General features: G+C 43.2%; 1 protein-coding gene across 4 annotated transcripts in view; it reads left to right on the top strand.

Annotated features, from left to right (window-relative positions):
• Positions 1–10,491: 10,491 nt before the first annotated feature.
• stxbp5l (syntaxin binding protein 5L) overlaps positions 10,492–24,579 on the top strand; it is a 234,287-nt gene continuing 220,199 nt past the window's right edge. For all 4 annotated transcript variants that reach the window (XM_045704491.2, XM_014164005.3, XM_082967014.1 and 1 more), the window contains exon 1: positions 10,492–11,461. In XM_045704491.2, the coding sequence (XP_045560447.1) occupies positions 11,294–11,461 (168 nt within the window). In that variant the 5' untranslated portion in view covers positions 10,492–11,293. The remainder of the gene's footprint in view (positions 11,462–24,579) is intronic.

Here is a 24,579-nt window from a genome sequence, read left to right on the forward strand (position 1 = left end):
TTCCCCAGTGTAAGTTGCGCCCCTGGATTCATTACCTATAGTACATCTCTGCACTTAGCAAAAGAGTGCCATTTAGACTGCTAATTTAATTATAAGTTATTCTGACTTTTCTCTCATTGATTACATGTACTTATTTCAACAATTTTAAGGTAATCTGTATAGTTGTCTGTTATTGGAGCATATTATTCTGCTTTAATGTTACACCTGAATCACTATGATAAATATAACACTTTTCCTTGAGTGTATTATACAAAGCTGATGTTGTTTTTCATGTTCCAAGTGTCAGAATGCAGGTCAAATCAATCATTGATGCAGACATGGTGGCATAGCAGGAAGTTTGGAATGCAGTAAACCAAGAGGTGAGTTCAATTCCCAGGTTGAGTAATAATTACTGTATAAATAAACATACACAATGCAATCATATGTCAAAATTGAAATTTCATGTCAAATATCTTCACATGTGAAGTGTTCCAAAAACACTATCATGACTGTCCTGTGAGGATCAGAATGGGTCAGATATGCTTGGCAATGGCTGACAGTAACCAGACCTTCTCTCAACCACAGGAGAGGGGAGGAGGGAACTGGTGTGGGGGTTTTGACACCTCATGCCCTGTCGTAAATTTAAGTAGAAGAGGATTCTCTTTTCCCCTCCAGTATTGGCGAAAGGAATTGTCTTTGTTAACAGACTGTTTACTGCCGAACTGTAACACGTTCAGAAAAAGTGAATACTGGAACAATATTTCCAACATAAGAACATGGGGAATGGTCAGTGGGGAGCTATAGAAAAATGATGTAATATTGGTTTTTATTTTGTGATGTCATAAAAATTGGTATGGACAAAATACTGTAATTTGAAAGTTATTTACACCAGTAGGTATGTGGTCTCTATCCTTAACGTTGTGTGTGGATAATGAAAAAGTATGAAAGTATTTTTGTTAAGATAGGAGTGTGATTTTAAGAGCCATAAGAGATAATAGTTTTACATAACTTTGTACAAGTAAGTAGCCACACCCCGAGTGAGGTCAGTGAGTGTGTCATACTGCCGGAACGGTCCCCTTTGGCCAGAGTGTATAAAAGGATTGCCAACAGAGATTAACATTAGACCAGGAAATGTGAGGCAGGAGCTACATTTTTGAAATGGTTGGAACTTTAAAACTCAACACGAGGTGAAGTAATAAACTCACCTTCCTTTAGACCAGAGAGACGGCGAGCTGCAGCTCATGTCCATCGTGGTCTGAATCCTGAATACCAACACAAGGGGGAAAACAAACTCCTCTCAGACAATCACTGAGACAGCTGTCTTGAGTCAAATATCTAGAAAAGCGATTCTAAGTGAGACTATCCTACTACGCTCGGCTGGCTAGCTATCTTTCAGAGTGAACAACAGTAAGAGACGGGAAAGGGGAGACCCCTTTTGGACAATCAGAGCCATACAGCTTGCCGCTAAAAGGCCAACAACCTTCCTAAGGAGGGTTGGTTCCGACAGAGATAAATGGCGATCAAAGGCACTCACACGTAAAAACATTTATGATTTCTTATTCCAAAAGGGCGGTGGTTCGTGCGCAAACTATATGATTACTGTGAGAATAGTTATGCAACATATCAACGATGTGTCTTTTTCGCTCTCTCTCTCCATGTCGTTGTGTAGAAAGCCACGATATTGTAAAAGTCCGCTTGGGACCTTTGTCTCATGTATTAAGTTATCCTGTGTATGTTATCCTGTTATTATTTAGTTAGCTAGTGAATAAATAATTAAACCAATTTGTGTAGTACTGAATCATGAGTACGGCTGGGGTTTTTGCAGATGCATGAGGTTACGATTGTTCAGAATGAGGACATGAATAGAGGTACATTTTTTAAATGCATTTTTTATTTAACCTTTATTTAACTAGACAAGTCATTTAAGAACAAATTCTTATTAACAATGACAGCCTACCCTGGCCAAACGCTGGGCCAATTGTGCGCCGCTGTATGGGACTCCCAATCACAGCCTGATGTGATACAGCCTGGATTTGAGCCAGGGACTGTAGTGACGCCCTCTTGCACTGAGCGACAGTGCCTTAGACCACTGCGCCACTCGGGAGCCCGAGTGATTAATAAGATTACTGCTTATCGATGAAATAGATATATACCTTATAGAGCTTAATTCGGGAGATGGTAACTTTTTAAACAACCTCTTCCGTGGTGCCCCAAATCCTACTGAGTTAATTGTGACATTATTCATTTAATCGGGTAACAATTAAACATAGTAAGTGGATTAAATAAATAACAGTCACGTAAAGTCACGACACCACATACAACTTTACATGTCCGAAACATGAAATCATGTGGTTTTTCCATAAGTGATAAGAGTTAACAGTGCAGACAGAAGGCTGCTGATAGGCTGGCTCTTCCCTGGCCGTAACTCAGCAATCCTCATTCACACCCTCTGTTAATTTAATCTGTAGTCATTATGGTATTGTGCTTGGACATGCGTATTGAAAATGAGTTTTTCTCCTGACATTCATGGTAACAAGGTGGATCGTGTGTGTGTGTGTGTGTGTGTGTGTGTGTGTGTGTGTGTGTGTGTGTGTGTGTGTGTGTGTGTGTGTGTGTGTGTGTGACATTTAGTCCAAGCAAAGGGTTAATCCCACTTCGGATCCTATTCATCGAAAGGCCTGTTGTATTCCATGCCTATGGCCACCTAGCCTCCTAATCAGCACAACTCATGGTGAGATTAATCACAGAACAGACCATGACTACAAATATCTCCCTTACACCAATGAGCTTTAATTATTACACCGCTGCCCTTTATAAATCCTTGATTGCATACGGCAGCCTGATTGTTGCTCCATGGCAAAAGGAAAAGGACAGGCGCACAATAGAAAAGATGAAGGCCGCTTTCTGAGAAGTGACAATTAAGTTTTAATAATGCTATTCAGCCAAACGGAATGTGACTGGATTTATGACCCATGGCTGACATGCGCTGCGCGTGTTCTTGAGAGAAAGTTAAATATTTCTGCTTTTTAATTCCTCAAGTGACAGCAAGGCATTGTGTGATCATGGAGGCCATGGATAAATTAAGAATTCTCCGTCGACCATTGAATATTCAACAATGACCAATTATCCAAAACCTTCCGGAACAATGTGTGAATGTGCTCAAGCAAACGAGTGTGTAGCTGCATGTGTTTATGTGTCATGTTCGTTGGAAATATGCGCACACACACACACACACACACACTCTCTAATTGTTGTGTATAGCCTAGGCCCCAGGGGTATCTCTCTCTCTCTCCATGTCTCCTACACACAAAGATCAAACGATGATGAAGTAAGGACCTTTGAGCACAGTTTAGTGTTGTGTTCACCAGACAGCTCTGAACATCCTATGTGAAATCCCCCCCCCCCCCCCCCGGGTTGTGTCCTAGTGCGTCGAGGAATGCATTAGTACCAGGGGTAATGGGCTGGTGTGTTTGTTTAGTATTTTCTCTTCTATTACAAGGGCCTCGGCCAACTCATGGCAGCCACCCATCACACCATATATTCTTAGAGCCGTAATGAATGAGGTACTGAGTGCTCCGCTCTTCATATAGCACTCTGTGAGAGAAATTCAGAAGTTATTCAACATAGATGCTATGCCATGCACAGTCATGTATTTTGTAGTCCATGCAGCCATGATTGATATTTAATTCAATGGTTTTTCTTTCTTTTTTTTTTACAATTTTCTACATTGTAGAATAATAGTGAAGACATCAAAACCATGAAATAACACATTTGGAATCATGTAGTAACCAAAGAAGTGTTAAAATAAATCCAAATATATTTTATATTTGAGTATCTTCAAAGTAGCCACTCTTTTGACGACAGCTTTGCACACTCTTGGCATTATCTCAACCAGCTTCACCTAGAATGTTTTTCCAACAGTCTTGAAGGAATTCCCACATATAATGAGCACTTGTTGGCTGCTTTTTCTTCACTCTCCGGTCCAACTTATCCCAAACCATCTCAATTGGGTTGAGGTCAGGTGATTATGGAGGCATGGCTATCTGATGCAGCACTCCATTTCTCACCTTTTTACACAGCCTGGAGGTGTGTTGGGTCATTGTCCTGTTGAAAAGCAAATTATTTTCTCATTAAGCGCAAACCAGATGTGATGGTATATTGCTGCAGAATGCTGTGGTAGCCATGCTGGTTAAGTGTGCCTTGAATTCTAAATAAATCACAAACAGTGTCACCAGCAAAGCACCCCCACACCATCAAACCTCCTCCTCTCTGCTTCATGGTTGTAACCACACATGCGGAGATCATCCGTTCACCTACTCTGTGTCTCACAAAGCCACGGCGTTTGGGAACCAAAAATCTCAAATTTGGACTCATCAGACCAAAGAACAGATTTCCATCAGTCTAATGTTCATTGCTTGTCTTTATTGGCCCAAGCAAGTCTCTTCTTATTATTGGTGTCCTTCAGTAGTGGTTTCTTTGCCGCAATTCAACCATGAAGGCCTGATTCACACAGTCTCCTCTGAACAGTTGATGTTGAGATATGTCTGTTACTTGGACTCTTTGAAGCATTTATTTGGACTGCAATCTGAGGTGCAGTTAAGTGCGTCGAGGAATGCATTAGTACCAGGGGTAATGGGCTGGTGCGTTTGTTTAGTATTTTCTCTTCTATTACAAGGGCCTCGGCCAACTCATGGCATTTCTGAGGCTGGTAACTCTAATGAACGTATCCTCTGCAGCAGATGTAACTCTGGGTCTTCCTTTCCTGTGGCGGTCCTCATGAGAGCCAGATTCATCCTAGCGCTTGATGGTTTATGTGACTGCACTTGAAGAAACTTTTAAAGTTCTTCAAATTTTCCAAATTGACTGACCTTTATGTCTTAAAGTAATGATAGACTGTCGTTTCTCTTTGATTATTAGAGCTGTTCTTGCCATAATATGGACTTGGTCTTTTACCAAATAGGACTGTCTGCTGTATACCACCTCTACCTTGTCATAACACAACTGATTGGCTCAAACACATTACAAAGGAAAGAAATTCCAGAAGTGAACTTTTAACCAGGCACACCTGTTAATTGAAATGCATTCCAGGTGACTACCTCATGAAGCTGGTTGAGACAATGCCAAGAGTGTACAAAGCTGTCATCAAGTATAAAATATATTTTGATTTGTTTAACACCTTTTTGGTTACTACATGATTCCATCTTTGTTATATCATAGTTTTGATGTCTTCACTATTATTCTACATGTAGAAAATAATAAAAAAATAAAGGAAAACCCTTGAATAAGCCCGTGTGTCCAATCTTTTGGACTGGTACTGTACGGTCATGAGGTTAGTTTGCTTGGACAAATGGGCCATGGGAATAGGCCCACAGATATGTTTTTGCAGGCCTTCCCCTTTTCAGCAGACCTGCAAGATGTTAAAAATGCATCTGTATTGATAAAAGCCTCTCTTGGGCCTTCAATACTGCAATCCTATGGTCTAAACTGATCCTCAAGTCCCAGTAGTTTACTGAAAAGGATGACTAAGGATTTTAATCATCTACCCACCCACCATATCGCAGGTCATTGAGATGACCACACACGGCGTGTTCCGTGAAATTACTGGGATAAAAAAACACACTGCTTAAATCAAACAAGCCATGCATGGCAAACACAGAGGAGGACCTTGGTAAAGTTTGCACGGTTCAAGAGTTTCTGTTGGTTGTCACGCAACTCTGTAGTTTGGGCTCGCACTGGGGCCCCTAACGTGCTCTGGGTCTTAATCCGTGTCGGCAGGTTTTAGCGGTGAAGATTAACCGTATCCTCCACCGTGATTTTGTGCGCTTCACTGGTGTTGTCTTGCCAGAAGTATTTTAGTGGATGCCGCTCACCCTCAGAGAGCAATGAAGAGGATTATTTTGCATTTTATTGTCCCCCATACATTTAAAGAATGGATTTAATCTGCAGTACAACCAAGATGTGAAAGGCAAAAAGAGCCATTGATTTGTTTTAATTTTGGCCTACCTATAGCTCCCAGGCAAATATTGTTCTTGATAGGGAATGTCTGCTTACTTTCCTATATGTAAGCCTAGGGCTTGTGATAATGATGACAGATATTACGATAGTGATGATGAGGATGATACTAGCCTACTACTACTTCTACTGCTACTACATATTCATATAATATGCTGAAAGTAATAGCTACTCATAATCATCTTTATCTTTATGATCATCATGAACAACAATCTATAGGGTTTATCTTCAGATGAGCAAATATTTGATACAAAACACCCTTGTCCAGCGTTTTCCTTGACTTTCCACTCCTCTTGCTGGGGTCCTACAGCATCCCGAGCAGCAGAAGAACCGTACGGCGTGCCACCGAGTCATCGCGGTTCCTTCTGCATCATTCAATGCAGAAGAAACCGCGATGACTCGGTGGCGCGCAACGCGTATCCAAATCCATTAGAGATGCAAAAAGAAAATTCAGACTTAAATTGGAATTGATGTTCGACAACTCAGACTCGCGACACATGTAGAAAGGACTACAGACTATCACAGACTACAAAGGCAAATCCAGCTGTGTGATGCCCACCGAAACCTCCCTCCCAGACGAGCTTAACACATTCTGTGATTGCTTCGAAGGCAAACAACACCAAGCCATCCAGGAAGGCCCTCGCTGGTACGGACGACCAGGTGCTTTCGCTCTCCATAGCTGACGTGAGGAAAACTCTCAAAAAGGTGATTACTCACAAAGTCGCCGGCTGTTTCCTCAGAGTGGGTGCTGACCAGCTAGCTCGTGGGCATCTTCTCAGACATCTTCAACCTGCCCCTGTCCCAGGCAGTAGTCCTCACCTGCTTCAAGGAGACCACCATCCCAAATTACTATCGCCCTGTTGCACTCACCCCGGTCATCATGAAGTGCTTTGAGAGGCGGGGCATGGCCCATATCAAGGTCAGCCAGGCCCACTCCATTTTGCCTACTGCTCCAACAGATCCATGGAAGATGTCATTTCCATCGCTATTCACACAGCCGTAACACATGTGGACAGGAGGAACACCTACAGTGCATTCGGAAAGTATTCAGACCACTTGACTTTTTCCACATTTTGCTACGTTACATCCTTATTCTAAAATTTATGAAATCATTTTTTCCCCCTTCGTTCAATCTACGCAGAATACCTCATTATAGCAAAAACGGTTTTATATAAATTTGTGCACAATTGACTAAAAATAAAAAACAAAATGTCACATTTACATAAGTATTCAGACCCTTTACTCAGTACTTTGTTGAAGCATGTTTGGCAGTGATTACAGTCTCGCATCTCCTTGGGTATGACTCTACAAGCTTGGCATACCTGTATTTGGGGAATTTCTCCCGTTCTTCTCTGCAGATCCTCTCAAGCTCTGTCAGGTTGGATGGGGAGCGTCGATGCACAGCTATTTTCAGAATTCCCCAGAGATGTTAGATTGGGATCAAGTCCTGGCTCTGGCTAGGCCACTCAAGGACATTCAGAGACTTGTCCCGAAGCCACTCCTGCATTGTCTTGGCTGTGTGCTTAGGGTTGTTGTCCTGTTGGAAGGTGAACCTTCACCCCAGTCTGAGGTCCTGAGTGCTCTGGAGCAGGTTTTCATCAACGATCTCTCTGTACTTTGCTCTGTTGATCTTTCCCTCGATCCTGACTAGTCTCCCAGTCCCTGACACTGAAAAACATCCCCACGGCATGATGCTGCCACCACCATGCCTCACCGTAGGGATTAATTGCAGGTTTCCTTCAGATGTGGTGCTTGGCAAAGAGTTCAATCTTGGTTTCATCAGACCAAATAATCTTGTTTCTCATGGTCTGAGAGTCTTTAGATGCCTTTTGGAAAACTCCAAGCAGGCTGTCATGTGCCTTTTACTGAGGAGTGGCTTCCGTCTGGTCACTCTACCATAAAGACCTGATTGATGGAGTGCTGCAGAGGTGGTTGTCCTTCTGGAAGGTTCACCCATCTCCACAGAGGATCTCTGGAGCTCTGTCAGAGTGACCATCGGGTTCGTGGTCACCTCCTTGACCAAGGCCCTTCTCTCCCGATTGCTCAGTTTGGCCAGGCAGCTAGCTATAGGAAGAGTCTTGGTGGTTCCAAACTTCCTCCAATTAAGAATGATGAAGGACACTTTGTTCTTGAGGACCTTCAATGCTTCAGAAATGTTTTGGTACCCTTCTCCAGATTTTGTGTCACAACACAATCCTGTCTCGGAGCGCTACAAACAATTCCTTCAACCTCATGGCTTGGTTTTTGCTCTGACATGCACTGTCAACTGTGGGACCTTATATAGACAGGTGTGTGCCTTTTTGCTGGGCTCCAATCAAATTGTACAAACATCTCAAGGATTATCAATGGAAACAGGATGCACCTGAGCGCAATTTCGAGTCTCATAGCAAGGAGTCTGAATACATGTGTAAATAAGCTATTTAAAAATATCTTTTTTTTAATATATAAATGTGCAAAGATTTCTAAAAACATGTTTTCACTTTGTCATCATAGGGTATTGTGTGTAGATTGATGAGGATAAAAAAAATCAATTTTAGAATATGGCTGTAACGTAACAAAATGTGGAAAGTGTCAAGGGGTCTGAATACTTCCCAAATCGCTGTATGTGAGAATGCTGTTAATTGACTACATTTCAGCATTCAAAATAATTTTTGCCCAAGGTCTGGACACCACCTTCTGCAACTGGATCCTGGACTTCCTAAAGGGCACACCATAGGCTGTGAGGATTGGCAACAACACCTCCTCCACACTGACTCTTAACACAGGGCCACCCTGAAAGGCCTGATAACTAACAACGACGAGTCAGCCTGCAGGAAGGAAGTAAGTGAGCTGACATTGTGGTGCCAGGACAACAATCTCGTGTCTCAACGTCAGCAAAAGAAAGGAGTTGATTGTTGACTTCAGGAAGCAGAGGAGGGAACATGCCCCGATCCACATCAACTGTCTGCAGTAGAGAGAGTCAGCAGTTCTAAGTTCCTCTGCCTCCACATAACTGAGAACTTGACATGAACCACCACTCTTGGCAAGAGGGCGCAACAGCGTCTCTACTTCCCAAGACGGCTGAAGATCTTCGGCATGCAACCCTGGGTCCTCTCCAAACACTACAGCTGCACCATCAAGAGTGTCCTGCCAGGTTGAATCATGGCCTGGTATGGGAATTGCTCCGTCTAAGACCACAAGGCCCTCCAGTGGGTGGTGAAGACGGCCCAGTACATTACTGGGGCCGTGCTTCCACCCATCCAGGACATCTACTCAAAACAGTGCCTGAGGAAGGACTAAAGCATCATTTTTTTAATTTAACCTTTATTTAACTAGGCAAGTCAGTTGAGAACAAATTCTTATTGGACAATGACGGCCTACCCCGGCCAAACCCTTCCCTTACCCCAACAACGCTGGGCCAATTGTGCGCCGCCATATGGGACTCCTGATCACACCCGGGATCGAACCAGGGTCTGTAGTGATGACTCTAGCACTGAGATGCAGTGCCTTAGACCACTCGGGAGCAATCATCAAGGACCCCACACACCCCAGCCACGAGCTTCCTGTTGTGCAGACTGTATCGGAGCATGACAGTGTCTACCTAAAAGCCATCAGAATGCTGAACACTTGAACTGGACTGACCATCTGCTCTGATTCTCTGCACCTTAGAACACATGCACTCACTCACTCACTCACTCACTCACACACGCTACACAGACATCATAACTGCTGCTACCAGACTCGTATTATGATTACTAAATACTGCACAATTTAAATAATTGCCCCCCAATCTCCCCTCCTCAAAATACGTGTAAATATTGGATATAAATTGTGTCTTCCTGTATTATACTTATGCTGAAATGTTTATACTACTGAGACATTAACCAAAACTTGGAGAGAGGCTGCCTGGTGATGTAAGCGCTTGCAATTCAATTCAGCGTCTCAGTGGGGCCGATTTTATACCAATCTGCTGCTTATAGTGTACGTATATATATATATATACCGCGGCGCCACATATCCGTGAATCTGTTTTAACCTTTATAAGGAGGTGTGAATGATGCACATGCGCCTTGACTAGTTTAACGGTCTGGTTTACCCATGTTTAATTAAATTATTGATTGTTCCCAGTGATTGGTTTTTGGCGGTTCACTTTTGTTCCCGCACATGACATTGACAAATTGCACAGCTGTCAAATGCAAACAGCTGGGGAAGGTTCTAACTAACCAAGCAGCAACCTTGGGCCTACACCTTAGCGTTATCCCCATCCACATTTACAAGGAGTCAAGTTCAGTTTGTCACGTGTGGAAGCGTCATGAATAGATTGTGAATAAGCAGTCCTATGTTCACACAAACGCACGTTTCACAGATGGTGCTGTTCCACAAGCCAGGCAAAGTTGATTATTTCCCCGTTGCTTTTATTCACAATACTGCCTATTCAGTAGGTATTGGCTGGAAACCGTAATCCAATCGCTACCGAGAAAGGGCGGGGAGAGGAACGAAGAGAGAGGCGGTGCCCGAGTGGAGTCTTTCAGTACCATGGACAGCAACTCGCGCTAGACTGCAGAGAATCAGCTCAAGGGGAGAGGGCTGCATACAAACGCTGGAACCGCGACAATTCGGTTTTAAACTTAATTTGACTGATTCCATTCTCGTTTACCTGTTCCTCTCCTCAGTTCGTGCAAGGGTTTACTTTAATTTCTAGTTGTAATACCAGCGAGTGGAAGCGAGCTGCATTTAGCTGCATTGTCTCTCTGCAAAGACCTGCTTCACTCTCCATCCAGTCAAAAAGTGCGATTTATTTTGAAGCATTGTTTAGGTAGTGCATTGGTAAGTCTTTGAACTTTAGCTTGTTATCTATCTATCTATCTAGTTAGTCTCTCATAACTGCTGCAGTGGTTGATTAGGTTATTCTATTGTAGTTTGTGTTTTGCCTTCATGCTTAATAGTGATGCAGGTTAAAGAAACATGACGTTTCTTAGTTTAAATCTTTGCTGGGGCATGCTCTTTTGATGCGCAATATACATCCATTTGCAATTGGCGATTCTCTTTTACCTAAGTATCCTCCTCAAACCAAGATAAACAGTTTTGTGGACAGAAGCCTAAGTGCACAATGAGGTCCCTCCACGACTTTTTCAATTGCACTTAAAAAGAAGAGGGAGCGAGAGGGCGAGAGAAAGGCTGCAGGAAGCGACGCCTGCCAACCCTCAGGGGTTCCTACATCAAACAGACTCTCGCGTCATCTTAGCGTTTGAAACGGAGACAACTCTTGATAGGTTGATAGAATATATAGAAATAGAAGTTTTTCTCGCTAAAATAAAGCAAGATGAAGAAGTTTCGAAAGGTACTGGACGGCCTGTCATCCTCCTCCCCGGGGGGTGTCGCGTCCCCGTCGTGCGGCAGTGCAGCTGGTACCCCGACCGCTCATGCGCCCACTCCCCAGGATATCCACGTCCAGGAGACGCTAGTCTCGGAAAACTTTCAGATATGCAAGGTGAGTTGTGTGTGTGTGTGTGTGTGTGTGTGTGTGTGTGTGTGTGTGTGTGTGTGTGTGTGTGTGTGTGTGTGTGTGTGTGTGTGTGTGTGTGTGTGTGTGTGTGTGTGTGTGTGTGTGTGTGTGTGTGTGTGTGTCTAGTTCTCCACAGTTATGTTTCTCAAATGGACCGAGAATAAAACCGCCAAATCTACGGTTTTATTACAAGGGAACAAGGGCCAAATGTTACAAGGGCCAAATGTACATGCTGGCTAGTGGCTATAGGCTACAGTATATCAATTTACCAACAATGGTGGTGAAATGTTGACGTACAAACGCATTGTTTTTATGGAATAGAGTATAGTGTTTTGTGTGGTATTGAGTAGCCAATAGAATAGAACCTACCAGACTAACAGACTGTCATGTTGTCGGTTCACACGGGTGCTTTTCAATCAGTCATCTTATCCGAGTTTACCATTTTAGACGCTGCCTGTATTCAAACCTAACTCAGTCTGGTTTGTATATGTTGTGTGCTTATTGAATGGATATAACGCTGTAACACTTGTGCAGAGGTACTGATTTGGCTAGTGACCAACACATTACCCCTCTCCCTTATCTGTGACACAATACTTTCAATGAGGTGTAGGCCTGTATATCCTATAGCTTATCATTTCTAGTAGGCTATTGTTGTGTGTCCACTTCTTGGGAGGAGGCAGTACACAATTATGCCTTGAAAAGCATGGCGCCATGGGCGGTTGTATGTGTGCACAGCTGGCTGCTCATTGACTTTGGGTATTACCGTCAACGCAGGGTGTGTGCCAAAGATGGTGGATAAATTAAGATGGTTCACTCAGACCGTTTAGCATTGAAAAAAAATGGTCAGTTCTGGTCTATTTAACTGGGTGTGTCTCCCATAGGTACCAATGCAATAGCAGCTGGGTCTGGTCTACTTAGTTCTGTGACTTTCATTTCGCTTCCTCTTCCGTCAATGGTGTGCACGCTGATGACGACCGCATCATGCTGCATGTATTCATTCAATTACCGGTCCCGCCGTGCTCCGACCGTTCGCCTATAGCTCCCACCGCTCTCCTTCTCTCTCTCTCTCCTTCTCTCTCTCTCTCTCTTTCTCTCTCGGTCCCAGCAAATGTATGTGCATTTCTGGGGCGATGTGCATTTAGTAGGCTAAACACAAGTGGTAAGAAAGAATGGCTTGTAAGTGGTGGTGGTTGTTGTCTTCTCCGCAGACAGTTATTTAGTGTTGTAGAATCGATGACATAACGGCTGTTCATTCCTCCCCTTTTTTATAGCCCATAAAAAGTGAGCGAGCGCGCGGAGCGACCCTGCGGTACTATCCGGCTGATGTGATTTTCGGGGAGCTATTTTTAGAACGCTCCGCGCCCATTGCAGCCCCGCTGATGTATTTGGAGCTGACTGACGCGATTATTCCTTGCCCCAAAGAGGGAGGGATTTTGGATCTCACTGTAAATAATTAATTGAGGAGCGAGCAAGACCGGTATAACATTGTAGCTCAAGCAGATGAGAGAGTATGGGGGGGGGGGGGGGGGGGGGGGATAAAATGAACAATGGGAAGATAAGGAGAGGCAGGCAGGCAGTTGACTCCCAAACCGAGGAGGTGGATGCTGCAGAGCATCGGATTCTGCATACTGGAGAAAGTGCTAGAAATAACCACGTGGTAGGCTGGGCAAATCCCTGCAGAGACTATACATTCTTATTGTGTCTGTATTAGTAATTACACAGTATTTTCCCCACTGCAGTCTCAGCTACTCAAGACTAAACGTTCATAACTTATGAATAGCCTACAACTTGCCCACAAATCACCTGAGCTAACCTGTCATTGGTGTTTCCCAACATCTCGAGGACCCACACCAGCACGCAACTCACCTGATTCCACTCATTGAGGCCTTGATGATTAGTGGAACAAGGTGTGCTTGTCCTGGGCTACAACAAAAAGATGAGCCGTTGAGGGTACTTGAGGACTGGAGTGTGGAAACACTGGCCTAGGCTACCTATTACCGAACATCAACATTTCTTCTACGGTAATGGTTCAAGTGACAGATACGCGCAGCTGTTGTTTGGCATCATTCATTGAACCTTGCTGTGACCACAACAGGCAGGAAATTCGAGGTAAAAGACGAGGTGTGCCTCCGGTCAAGTTGGGCACAGAGGTGATGGCTTAAGAGCCATACGCACGCCCAAACGTTAAACGTTAAATACAGAGTGCACTTACTGTGTTAGCAGCATCTCTGGCACCGGTGGTGTTGTCACAACCCTCACACTGTTCCCTGCCCACTGTAGCAGACAGTACGGAAGGGCGGGAGTGTGAGCGGAGCTACACGCTAATGTTTGTATTGATTTTAAAATGTTGGTTCTACCAGTAACAGATAGAGCTATTATAGCTTTGCATGTGCATTTTGTAATGCTTTCTATTTAACAGTAAGCCTGGAATAAAAATCTATGAATGGGGATGTGGAAGAGGGGAATGGATAAATGAGACAGCGTGCAGAGGAAATCCTCTCCCAGAGGCAGCACACCTTTTCTGGGGGTAATGAGGGTGGGAGTGTCCTGGAGGTCAGTCGTCAAAAGGATCCCGAAGGAGGAACACGTACGCGCACACACACACACACACACTCACACCTATAGGGAATTGTGCCCGTTTGATGAATGAAAGGCGGTCACTACCCTAACCTTTTACTCATTCATTAGTATCTTTGGTATACGCTTCAGAGGATAAAATACTTAGTTTGTTAATGGTGTCACATACCAGAGATTCCAGGTGTGTGTGTGTGTGTGTGTGTGGGGGGGGGGGGTTCCATACATTTACTAACTTTCTTAGTCATGACATTTATTCTTCTCTCTAGTGTGTGGGAAGATAGCACACGTGTCTTACCGCTCTTCTTTTTATGGCTTTGGCCACTATTAATGTCGGTGATGACGCGTGAACAAGTGCGTGATATGAGTTTGTCATGAAAGCTCTCTGTCAGACTACAGATATTGGTCAACTTATTCAGTAGAGCAGATAGAGGTACCATGGGGTGACCCAGCTGTGAGCGTGCCTCATCCAAAAGTTGAGAGCAGGGTTGCATGGGGAATTGTGTGTGTGGGTGTGTGTTCGTGTGTGTGATAGAGGGAGCGTGATATGTGGATGGAGCTTAGCTAGAATAGGCATGGATGTGAAGAGAAAGAGAGAGGGAGCAAAGTGAGGTCATGGCTGCAGGTAATTGCAGGTAGCATAGTGGTTAAAAGCGTTGGGCCAGTAACCGTGCAAAATGTGCAAACGTATAAAAATCTGTTTTTGCTTTGTCCTAATGGGGTATTGTGTGTAGATTAATGAGGGGAAAAAAACAATTTCATCACTTTTAGAATAAGGCTGTAGCATAACAAAATGTGGAAAAAGTCAATTGAACACCTACAGTGCATTCGGAAAGTATTCAGATGCCTTGACTTTTTCCACATTTTGCTACGTTATTCTGCAAAAACAGGTTTTTATAAATATTTGCACATTTTGCACGGTTACTGGCCCAACGCTCTTAACCACTATGGTCCCGCTAAGCGCAAACCAGATGGGATGATTCACGCAGTCTCCTCTGAATAGTTGACTTTGTCTGTTACTTGAACTCTGTGAAGCATTTCTTTGGGCTGCAATCTGAGGTGCAGTTACAGTATTTGCCAATCTCTGAGACTGGTAACTCTAATGAACTTATCCTCTGCAGCAGAGGTAACTCTGGGTCTTTCTTTCCTTTGGCGGTCCTCATGAGAGCCAGTTTCATCATAGCGCTTGATGGATGTTGCGACTGCACTTGATTTTTTTTTTTTTAAGTTCTTGAAATTTTCCGCATTGTCTGACCTTCATGTCTTAAAGTAATGATGGACTGTCGTTTCTCTTTGGTTATTTGAGCTGTTCTTGCCATAATATGGACTTGGTCTTTTAGCAAATAGTGCTATCTTCCTTATACCACCCCTACCTTGTCACAACACAACTAACTGATTGGCTCAAACGCATTATGAAGGAAAGAAATTCCACAAATTAACTTTTAACAAGGCACACCTGTTAATTGAAATGCATTCCAGGTGACTACCTCATGAAGCTGGTTGAGACAATGGCAAGAGTGCACAAAGCTGTCAGCAAGGCAAAGGGTGGCTACTTTGAAGAATCTCAAATCTAAAATATATTTTGATTTGTTTATCACTTTTTTGGTTACTACATGATTTCATGTGTGTTATTTCATAGTTTTGATGTCTTCAGTATTGTTTTACAATGTAGAAAATAGTAAAAATAATGAAAGACCCTGGAATTAGTAGGTGTGTCCAAACATTTGACTGGTAGTGGGTTTGAATACACTATAAATCAGGTAATAAGTCACATGTACTCACTCTTTGTGCAATAATAGTGGTAACATGATTTTTGAATGAATACCTCATCTCTGTTCCCCACACATACAATTTTCTGTAAGGTCCCTCAGTCGAACAGTGAACTTCGTACACAGGTTCAACCACAAAGACCATGGAGGTTTTCCAATTCCTTGCAAAGAAGGGAACCTATTGGTAGATGGGTAAACATTCAAAAGGCACATATTGAATATCCCTTTGAGCTTATTAATTACACTTGGGACGGTGTATCAATACACCGTCCTTCCTTACTCAGTTGCTGGAGAGGAAGGAAACCGCTCAGGGATTTCATTTTTATTTTCCTGTCACCTCTCCACCAGTGCCCCCCCCCCCCCCCCCCCCCCCCCCCGTGGGGCGATATGCAAATTGTAGTGGGTCTATTACAAAAAAGTATGAATATGTATGGTCTCTGGATAAGAGCGTCTGCTAAATGATTAAAATGTAAATTTCTAGGGTGTCGGGTAAGGTTGAGTTGATATCCTCTCAAAGCACTTCATGATGACTGAAGTGAGTGCTACGGGGCGACAGTCATTTAGTTCAGTTACCTTCACTTTCTTGGGTACAGGATCAATGATGGACATCTTGAAGCAAGTGGGGACAACAGACTGGGATAGGGAGAGATTGAATATGTCCCTAAACACCACATTGACACCACACTCCAAAAATCAAGTCCGGCAGGCTCTAGTTTTGTCTTATCTTGATTATTGTCTAGTCGTGTGGTTCAGTGCTGCAAGGAAATACCTAGTTAAGCAGCAGCTGGCCCAAAACAGAACGACACGTCTCTGTAATCAGAGGGCTAATATAAATACTATGCATGCCAGCCTCTCTTGGCTAAGAGTTGAGGAGAGACTGACTGCATCACTTCTTCTTTTAATTAGAAACATTAATGCGTTTAAAATTCCAAATTGTTTGTATAGCCAACTTCCACACAGCTCTGACACACACACTTACCCTACCAGACATGCGAACAGGGCTCTTTTCACAGTTTTCCCCAAATCCAGAACAAATTCAAAAATGTGTACAGTATTATAGAGAGCCATTATTGGATTGAACTCCATCTTATATTGCTCAAATTAACAGCAAACCTGGTTTCAAAAAACAGATAAAGCAACACCTCATGGCACAATGCCTCTCCCCTATTTGACCTAGATAGTTTGTGTATGTATTGACATGTACTGTAGGCTACGTGTGCCTTTTTAAATATGTATGTAGTTCTGTCCTTGAGCTGTTCTTGTCTATTGATGTTCTGTATTATGTCATGTCTCATGTTTTGTGAGGACCCCAGGAAGAGTAGCTGCTGCTTTTGCAACAGTTAATGGGGATCCTAATAAAATACCCAAATACTAAATACCAAGTAAACACTCCAGCCATCTGGTCTACACATCCTCTGAAGACTAGCGAAGCCTTGCGAGGTTTAACACTTTAAATGTCTTACTCTCACGTCGGACACGGAGAGCGGGAGCTCCCAGTCCTCCTGAGCGGCTGTGGAGTCCCTGCCACATGCTTGTGTCTTTAGCTGTTGAATTGTGACTCCACTTTGTCCCTGTACCAACGTTTTACCACTTTGATTGCCATACGGATAGCATAGCTGGTCTGTTTGTACATGTCCATGGTCTCAGTCACCTTGTCGTGGTTCGCACTTTCAGTTTTGCGCAAATGCTGCCATCGATCCATGGTTTTTGGTTTGGTTAAGTTCTAATCGTCACAGTGGGAACAACATCCTCTATGCACTTCCTGATGAACTCAGTCACCGAGTCAGTTTATATTTCTATACTATTTTCAGAGGCAATCCAGAACATTTCCCAGTCCGCGTGATAAAAACAATCTCTGCCATGCTATTCATGCATACTAATCAAACATGTGATTACTGAGTAGTGTGAACCTCCGGCGACAAGCCTCAACCTCCCCATGACCCATTATAATGATCAGCATAATAATCTATTCACAATTCATAAAGCGGTTTTCTCTACTCAAAAGTGCTTTGCTATTGTATGGAGGTCACACCCTCCACCATTCAATTGCAGCGCCCAACAGCTGTAGCTAATCAATCAGTCAGCAAGAGGACTGTTGAATTCTGGTTTTACATCAGGACCCACATTTGACACTCAATCATTGCATTTGGCTTTTTATCATTACCTTTAAATTTGACATTTGAGTCATTTAACAGACGCTCTTATCCAAAAGGACTTACAGTAGTGAGTGCATACATTTTCATACTTTTTCGTGCTGGTTCCCCGTGGGAATTGAACCAAAAACCCTGGCGTTGCATGCGCCATGCTCTACAGTCTTACACTCTTAGAAAAAAAGGGTTCCAAAAGAGAACGCTTTTTGGTTCCAGGTAGAACTCTTTTGGGTTCCATGTAGAACGCTCTGTGTAAAGGGTTCTACATGGAACTCAAAAGGGTTTTACCTGGTTCTTCAAAGGGTTCTCCTATGGGGACAGCCAAATAACCTTTTTAGGTTCTAGATAGCAGTGTACCAAATGAGACATTTACCTCTACTACCAGAATGAAATGTCTAGGATTCTTGAAGTTGGCCCTACTTGCTTAGCTAAAGTCCGTTTTGCATTTGTTTCCCCCGTAATAGTTATGGTCAGCATTTGGGGCGAGAAGACTGATCTCAGATCTGTGACTACAGGCAGTTTCTGTCTCAGTCAGGGTCAAAGGTCAGTGGGAGGAGCCTTTATCTCCCATGTCTCCTCCTCATCACTCTTCGGGCATAGATGTGTGGGTAGAGGAGGAGATGAGATGACGTCAACCTCATCTACGACCCTTCAAACTTTCTGCGATCGCTGGCCTCCATCCCGAGTCTGATGACTCATTGTTTCACTGCCTGCCTGTGAAGTGTTAGAGTGAGATAAAATAGGGAGGTGTGGGTGTGTGTGGAGGCAGAGAAGAGAAGGGGGAGGAGGGGAGGGAAATGGATCCGGGGGCTGTACTGTGTGTGTGTGTGTGTGTGTGTGTGTGTGTGTGTGTGTGTGTGTGTGTGTGTGTGTGTGTGGTGTGTGTGTGTGTGTGTGTGTGTGTGTGTGTGTGTGTGTGTGTGATTATTCACAAATCCTCTTGGTTACTGGGCTGGTGGAGCATTGTGTAACTCTCTAGGAGCAGGTTTTATGTCCTTATTGGAGAGGTTGGTCCACTTACTCTCTGGGTGATGATGCCATTCCTGGCAAGCCTGGCAGATTGCCCACCGCCTCAGTACCTCATGCGGTGCAACACATAATTGTCTTTAAATTAAGTGAACTTTTCAATCATCCCATGATCTCGCTAAGTATTGCTTCATCTCTCTTTTGGAAAGTCTATTTTCTTCTCTCTGTCCTTTGATCAAAGGCAGTGGTAAATTGTGTAGACATACTGTATACTGCAACTTAGAGTGTGTGTGTGTTTGTGTGTGTTTGTGTGTGTGCAATTACGTGCATGCCCATGCATTTATGATCGTATCTATAGGAGGGACCCTCTGACAGTCTTGTCTCTTGAGGATTGTCTGTCCAATGAAACGCCAGGCTTCTGCCTATTCTGAGACACAGCTACTTGTACTACTCCCCTCAGCCACTCCTTTTAGTGGGATGTACGTGAGGATGGAGATTGGGTGGTCTGGAGGGGCTCTGCTCCGATGGAAGTTGGTGGATTTAGCATTTTTCAAATACCTGAAACAGTGTTTTCATGCAATATAGAGCTATAATCATGGGTAATTCTATTTAAAAAAAAGCATGATATTTATCTGCATAGGTTATCTAAGCATACCTCTTTACCTGTTCAATTGTCGTTTTAATGAACGATGCACGTTGATTCTTTAAGAACTTTTATGTCTTAGGAGTTTAGTAAAACTCCCACACTGGTAGATAGTATCATAGCCCAAGAGTTAAACGGCCATTGCAGTCAAAAACTAGATTGTTTTTGTGTTTTATATATATTTCCACACTATGAGGTTGGAATAATATTGTGAAAATGATGATAATGCCCTTCTAATGTAAGAGCTGTGTGAATAGAGAGCCTTAAATGTTACTGTTTTGGTGGGATGGAGTTTTAGCCTGCCTGGTAACAACCTACTCTAACTTGATTGGTAGCCTGAAATGGCTTGGTAGCTAGTTATGATGTTGGGAATTTCGGAACCTATCTAGGTGGCTAGTATTACAGAGAAACAACAAAACATATTTGTATTTATTTATTCATCAATAAAGAAATCAATAGGCTACATAGCTTGATTAAATGACAAACATACCTCCTGCGAGTCCTGCCTATCACCGGCATCTAAAATCAAATCAAACGCTGTGTCACACTCTCTGTCCTCCACTGACAATACTGTCTGCACCCACTACTGGACTATCTAGCATCCTAGTATATCTTTGCTCCGTGGTGCACCTTGGAAGGAACCACTTACTAGGGAGAATGGGGGAGGTGGTGGGGGGGGGGCACTCTTTGCCTGGTCCAGCCAGTGTGCCCTCTACGCAAAATACTGCTGACAGATCTTTTTATAAATAATTTTCGTGATGTCTTTATGCTAATTAGATTTTGACTCTAGGGTGTTAAAAATAAAGTTGAGTAAGTCATTCAACACCTAAAAAAATGTAAAAACTGGACGAATCTGAGGGGGTCCGTGCCCTTGTGCCCTTATGGGCATGATGCCTCTGGTGGTATGTGTGTGTGTGTGTGTGTGTGTGTGTGTGTGTGTGTGTGTGTGTGTGTGTGTGTGTGTGTGTGTGTGTGTGTGTGTGTGTGTGTGTGTGTTAGAGCTGGGCGGTATCCAGATTTTCATACTTTCATACCGTGCCTGTGCCATCTTGAGTTATACAGTATTACTGGTGGTGCAACAAAGGGTGCTATTTTTTTTACTTCTTATTTTTTAACGTAAACTCCAAATCAAACTTAAGACATCATCTGACGTGGTTGATATCATTTGTTGTTGCGTTTCTTAAGGTCAGACGTCATTCGCAGGAGCGCCCACCCCTCCTCCTCACCCCTCCCCCTCTCCTTGATGTTCTGAGCCTCAGCATCCCTGTGGCGATGCATTGCCTTTGCTGTTTAGCCACCTTGTGTCACAAGGAATCAATCAGTCCTATAGCTGGAATGATGGCCCCACCAGTCTCGCTGGTCCCCAAGAGATTACATCATCGCCCAGGCCTAGCCCACGGAGTCTAATGGATGATGCAATTGGCCCGCTGTTGACATGCTCGATTCTCTTTCGCCATGACAAGTCGCCAAGGGGGTTAAACACGCGTGCACATGGAACACCTTGGAACCCAGTGGCCACAATTACCCGTGGTTAAAGGCATAGTTCACCCAAATTATGAAATGACATATTAGTTTCCTTACACTGTACGCAGTCTATGGACAAGGTATGACAGCATTCTATGCTTTGGTTTAGTTCAATGGCACTGTTTCCAAATGTTAACATTTTTGGAAACAATTCTAGCCATTGCCAGGGGAACTAACCCAAAGCATGATTTGCTGCCATACCTTTGTACATAGCCCGCTTACAGGGTAAGGAAATCAATGTGTCATTTTGTAATTCGGGTGAACTATGCCTTTAATCACAGGCTAACAGGCTTTAGCCCCCATCATACGAATACGTAAAGCATGTCACACCCACACAGAGAGACAGGCTCACTGTTGCCGGAAGGCAAGCATGGAACCATAGATATCTTCTAGAATACAGTGTGTATGTGAAGACATGCTTGTGTGTTCACCTGTGAAGATGGAAGATGCAAGACAATTGCACACCCACACGAACATCCCGCTACACACACACACTCGCACGCACAGTACACAGAAACACTCACACACACATAGACACACACAAACACACACGCATTGTATAAACAAAAATATAGTATACGCACATACCAATGAGACCCTACACTCTTAGAAACAAGGTTCCATGTAGAACCAAAAAGGGTTCTATCGCTTGCTTCTGTAGCGATGTGTCCTTTTGAATGTCACATGTTGAACAATGCTGAACATTATGTTGATTTGACCTGAAACAACTTTAGGTTTTCTCCCCAAAATACTTTTTTGACACCTAGATGTGATACCATGTGACCTAGCAGAATATACAAGTACTGCTCCCCTCTCTCGTACTCTCTTTAACTGTGGACCTGAAGGAGGGAGTAGGACCTTCATCTTCAGCAGGCCCCGACCATAGGCCCTGGACCTTTGCCTTTAACGGTCAGAACCGATACATTAGGGGAAAAGTACCTTTTAGGGAATAGTACCTGTAATCCAGTACAGAAATAGGGACGGAAGTGCCCATGCACTAAACAGGCTCAGAAGAAGACAGAATACTTTAAAGAGCTAGTGTTGTCTGAACAGTACACGTCAGCCAAATCTTCTTCAAGGACAGAAGGAGTAGACAATTAGAGCTCAGCCTGTGCAACTCAACGAAGAAGCGCAACAAGCATAAGGATATCAATTCAGGACCAAAGGAAAAACCTGAAGGAGGAAACCAACCAACTGAACCAGAAAGGACACACAGCCATCTTCTTCCTTTGTTCTCCTCTATGCTGCCTGAACAAACAGGAAACCAAAACAGACTTGGATCACAGACTGAGTTTAACATCATTTAAAGTTCAGGATCTCTGGTTCTTCACTTCTTAACTTTCTTTCCATTTCCCGATCATTCTCATTATGTTTGTAACTATTTGGATGAGTGTTGATAAATGTTGATTGTATAAATCAATTTTGTTTGTCTTGTTATTCTGGTAAAGATCTCCAAATGATTGTCAAAGAGTTCAGACCTTACTGTTTTTCTAATTCTACTCTTATAGAGTTATTACAACAATAAGTCAGAAGACCATTTTGACCAATAACTGGACTGTTGCCCCGTAAATAGTTAAATAGTAATTCTGTAAGTGTAAATATTTCCTCAAATTTCTCCACCTTGTCTGCGACTGTTTCCCTCTTCCTTGTAACTGCAGATTTAACCTGTTTAAGTTACAGAATACGGTTGAAGTCGGAAGTTTACATACACTTAGGTTGGAGTCATTAAAACTCGTTTTTCAACCACTCCACCAATTTCTTGATAACAAACTATTGTTTTGGCAAGTCAGTTAGGACATCCACTTTGTGCATGACACAAGTCATTTTCCCAACAATTGTTTACAGACAGATTATTTCACTTATAATTCACTGTATCACAATTCCAATGGGTCAGAAGTTTACATACACTAAGTTGACTGTGCCTTTAAACAGCTTGGAAAATTCCAGAAAATTATGTCATAGCTTTAGAAGCTTCTGATAGGCTAATTGACATAATTTGAGTCAATTGGAGATGTATCTGTGGATGTATTTCAAGGCCTACCTTCAAACTCAGTGCCTCTTTGATTGACATCATGGGAAAATCAAAAGAAATCAGCCAAGACCTCAGAAAAAATATTGTAGACCTCCACAAGTCTGGTTCATCCTTGGGAACAATTTCCAAATGCCTGAAGGTACCACGTTCATCTGTACAAACAGTAGTACGCAAGTATAAACACCATGGGACCACGCAGCCGTCATACCGCTCAGGAAGGAGACGTGTTCTGTCTCCTAGAGATGAACGTACTTCAGTGCGAAAAGTGCAAATGAATCCCAGAACAACAGCAAAGGACCTTGTGAAGATGCTGGAGGAAACAGGTACAAAAGTATCTATATCCACAGTAAAACGAGTCCTATCTCGACGTGTCAAATCGGAGGGCCTGTTGTCCGGACCTCTGGCAGTCTCTATGGGGGTGCCACAGGGTTCATTTCTCAGGCCGACTCTTTTCTCTGTATACTTCAATGATGTCGCTCTTACTGCTGGTGATTCTCTCAAAACATTCATCTTCTGCACATCTACCATTCCAGTGTTTAATTGCTATTGTAATTACTTCGCCACCATGGCCTATTTATTGCATTACCTCCCTTATCTTACCTCATTTGCACACACTGTATATTGGCTTTTTATACTGTATTATTGACGGTATGTTTTTTTTCTTCCATGTGTAGCTCTGTGTTGCTGTATGTGTCAAACTGCTTTGCTTTATCTTGGCCAGGTTGCAGTTGTAATTGAGAACTTGTTCTCAACTAGCCTACCTGGTTAAATAAAGGTGAAATAAATACAAAAATACCTGAAAGCCCGCTCAGCAAGGAAGAAGCCACTGCTCCAAAACCGACATAAAAAAGCCAGAATATGGTTTGCAACTGCACATGGGGACAAAGATCGTACTTTTTGGAGAAATGTCCTCTGGTCTGATGAAACAAAAATAGAACTGTTTGGCCATAATGACCATCGTTATGTTTGGAGTGAAAAGGGGGAGGTTTGCAAGCCGAAGAACACCATGCCAACCGTGAAGCACAGGGGTAGCAGCATCATGTTGTGGGGGTGCTTTGCTGCAGGAGGGACTGGTGCACTTCACAAAATAGATGGCAGCATGAGGAAGGAAAATTATGTGGATATATTGAAGATATATCTCAAGACATCAGTCAGGAAGTTGAAGCTTGGTCGCAAATGAGTCTTCCAAATGGACAATGACCCCAAGCATACTTCCAAAGTTGTGGCAAAATGGCTTAAGGACAACAAAGGGAAGGTTTTGGAGTGGCCATCACAAAGCCCTGACCTCAATCCCATAGAAAATTTGTGGGCAGAACTAAAAAAGCTTGTGCGAGCAAGGAGGCCTACAAACCTGACTCAGTTACCCCAGCTCTGTCAGAAGGAATGGGCCAAAATTCACCCAACTTATTGTGGGAAGCTTGTGGAACGCTACCCAAAATGTTTGA

Source organism: Salmo salar, chromosome 21, assembly GCF_965601325.2.
Source record: "Salmo salar chromosome 21, fSalSal1, whole genome shotgun sequence".
Taxonomy (NCBI): Eukaryota; Metazoa; Chordata; class Actinopteri; order Salmoniformes; family Salmonidae; genus Salmo; species Salmo salar.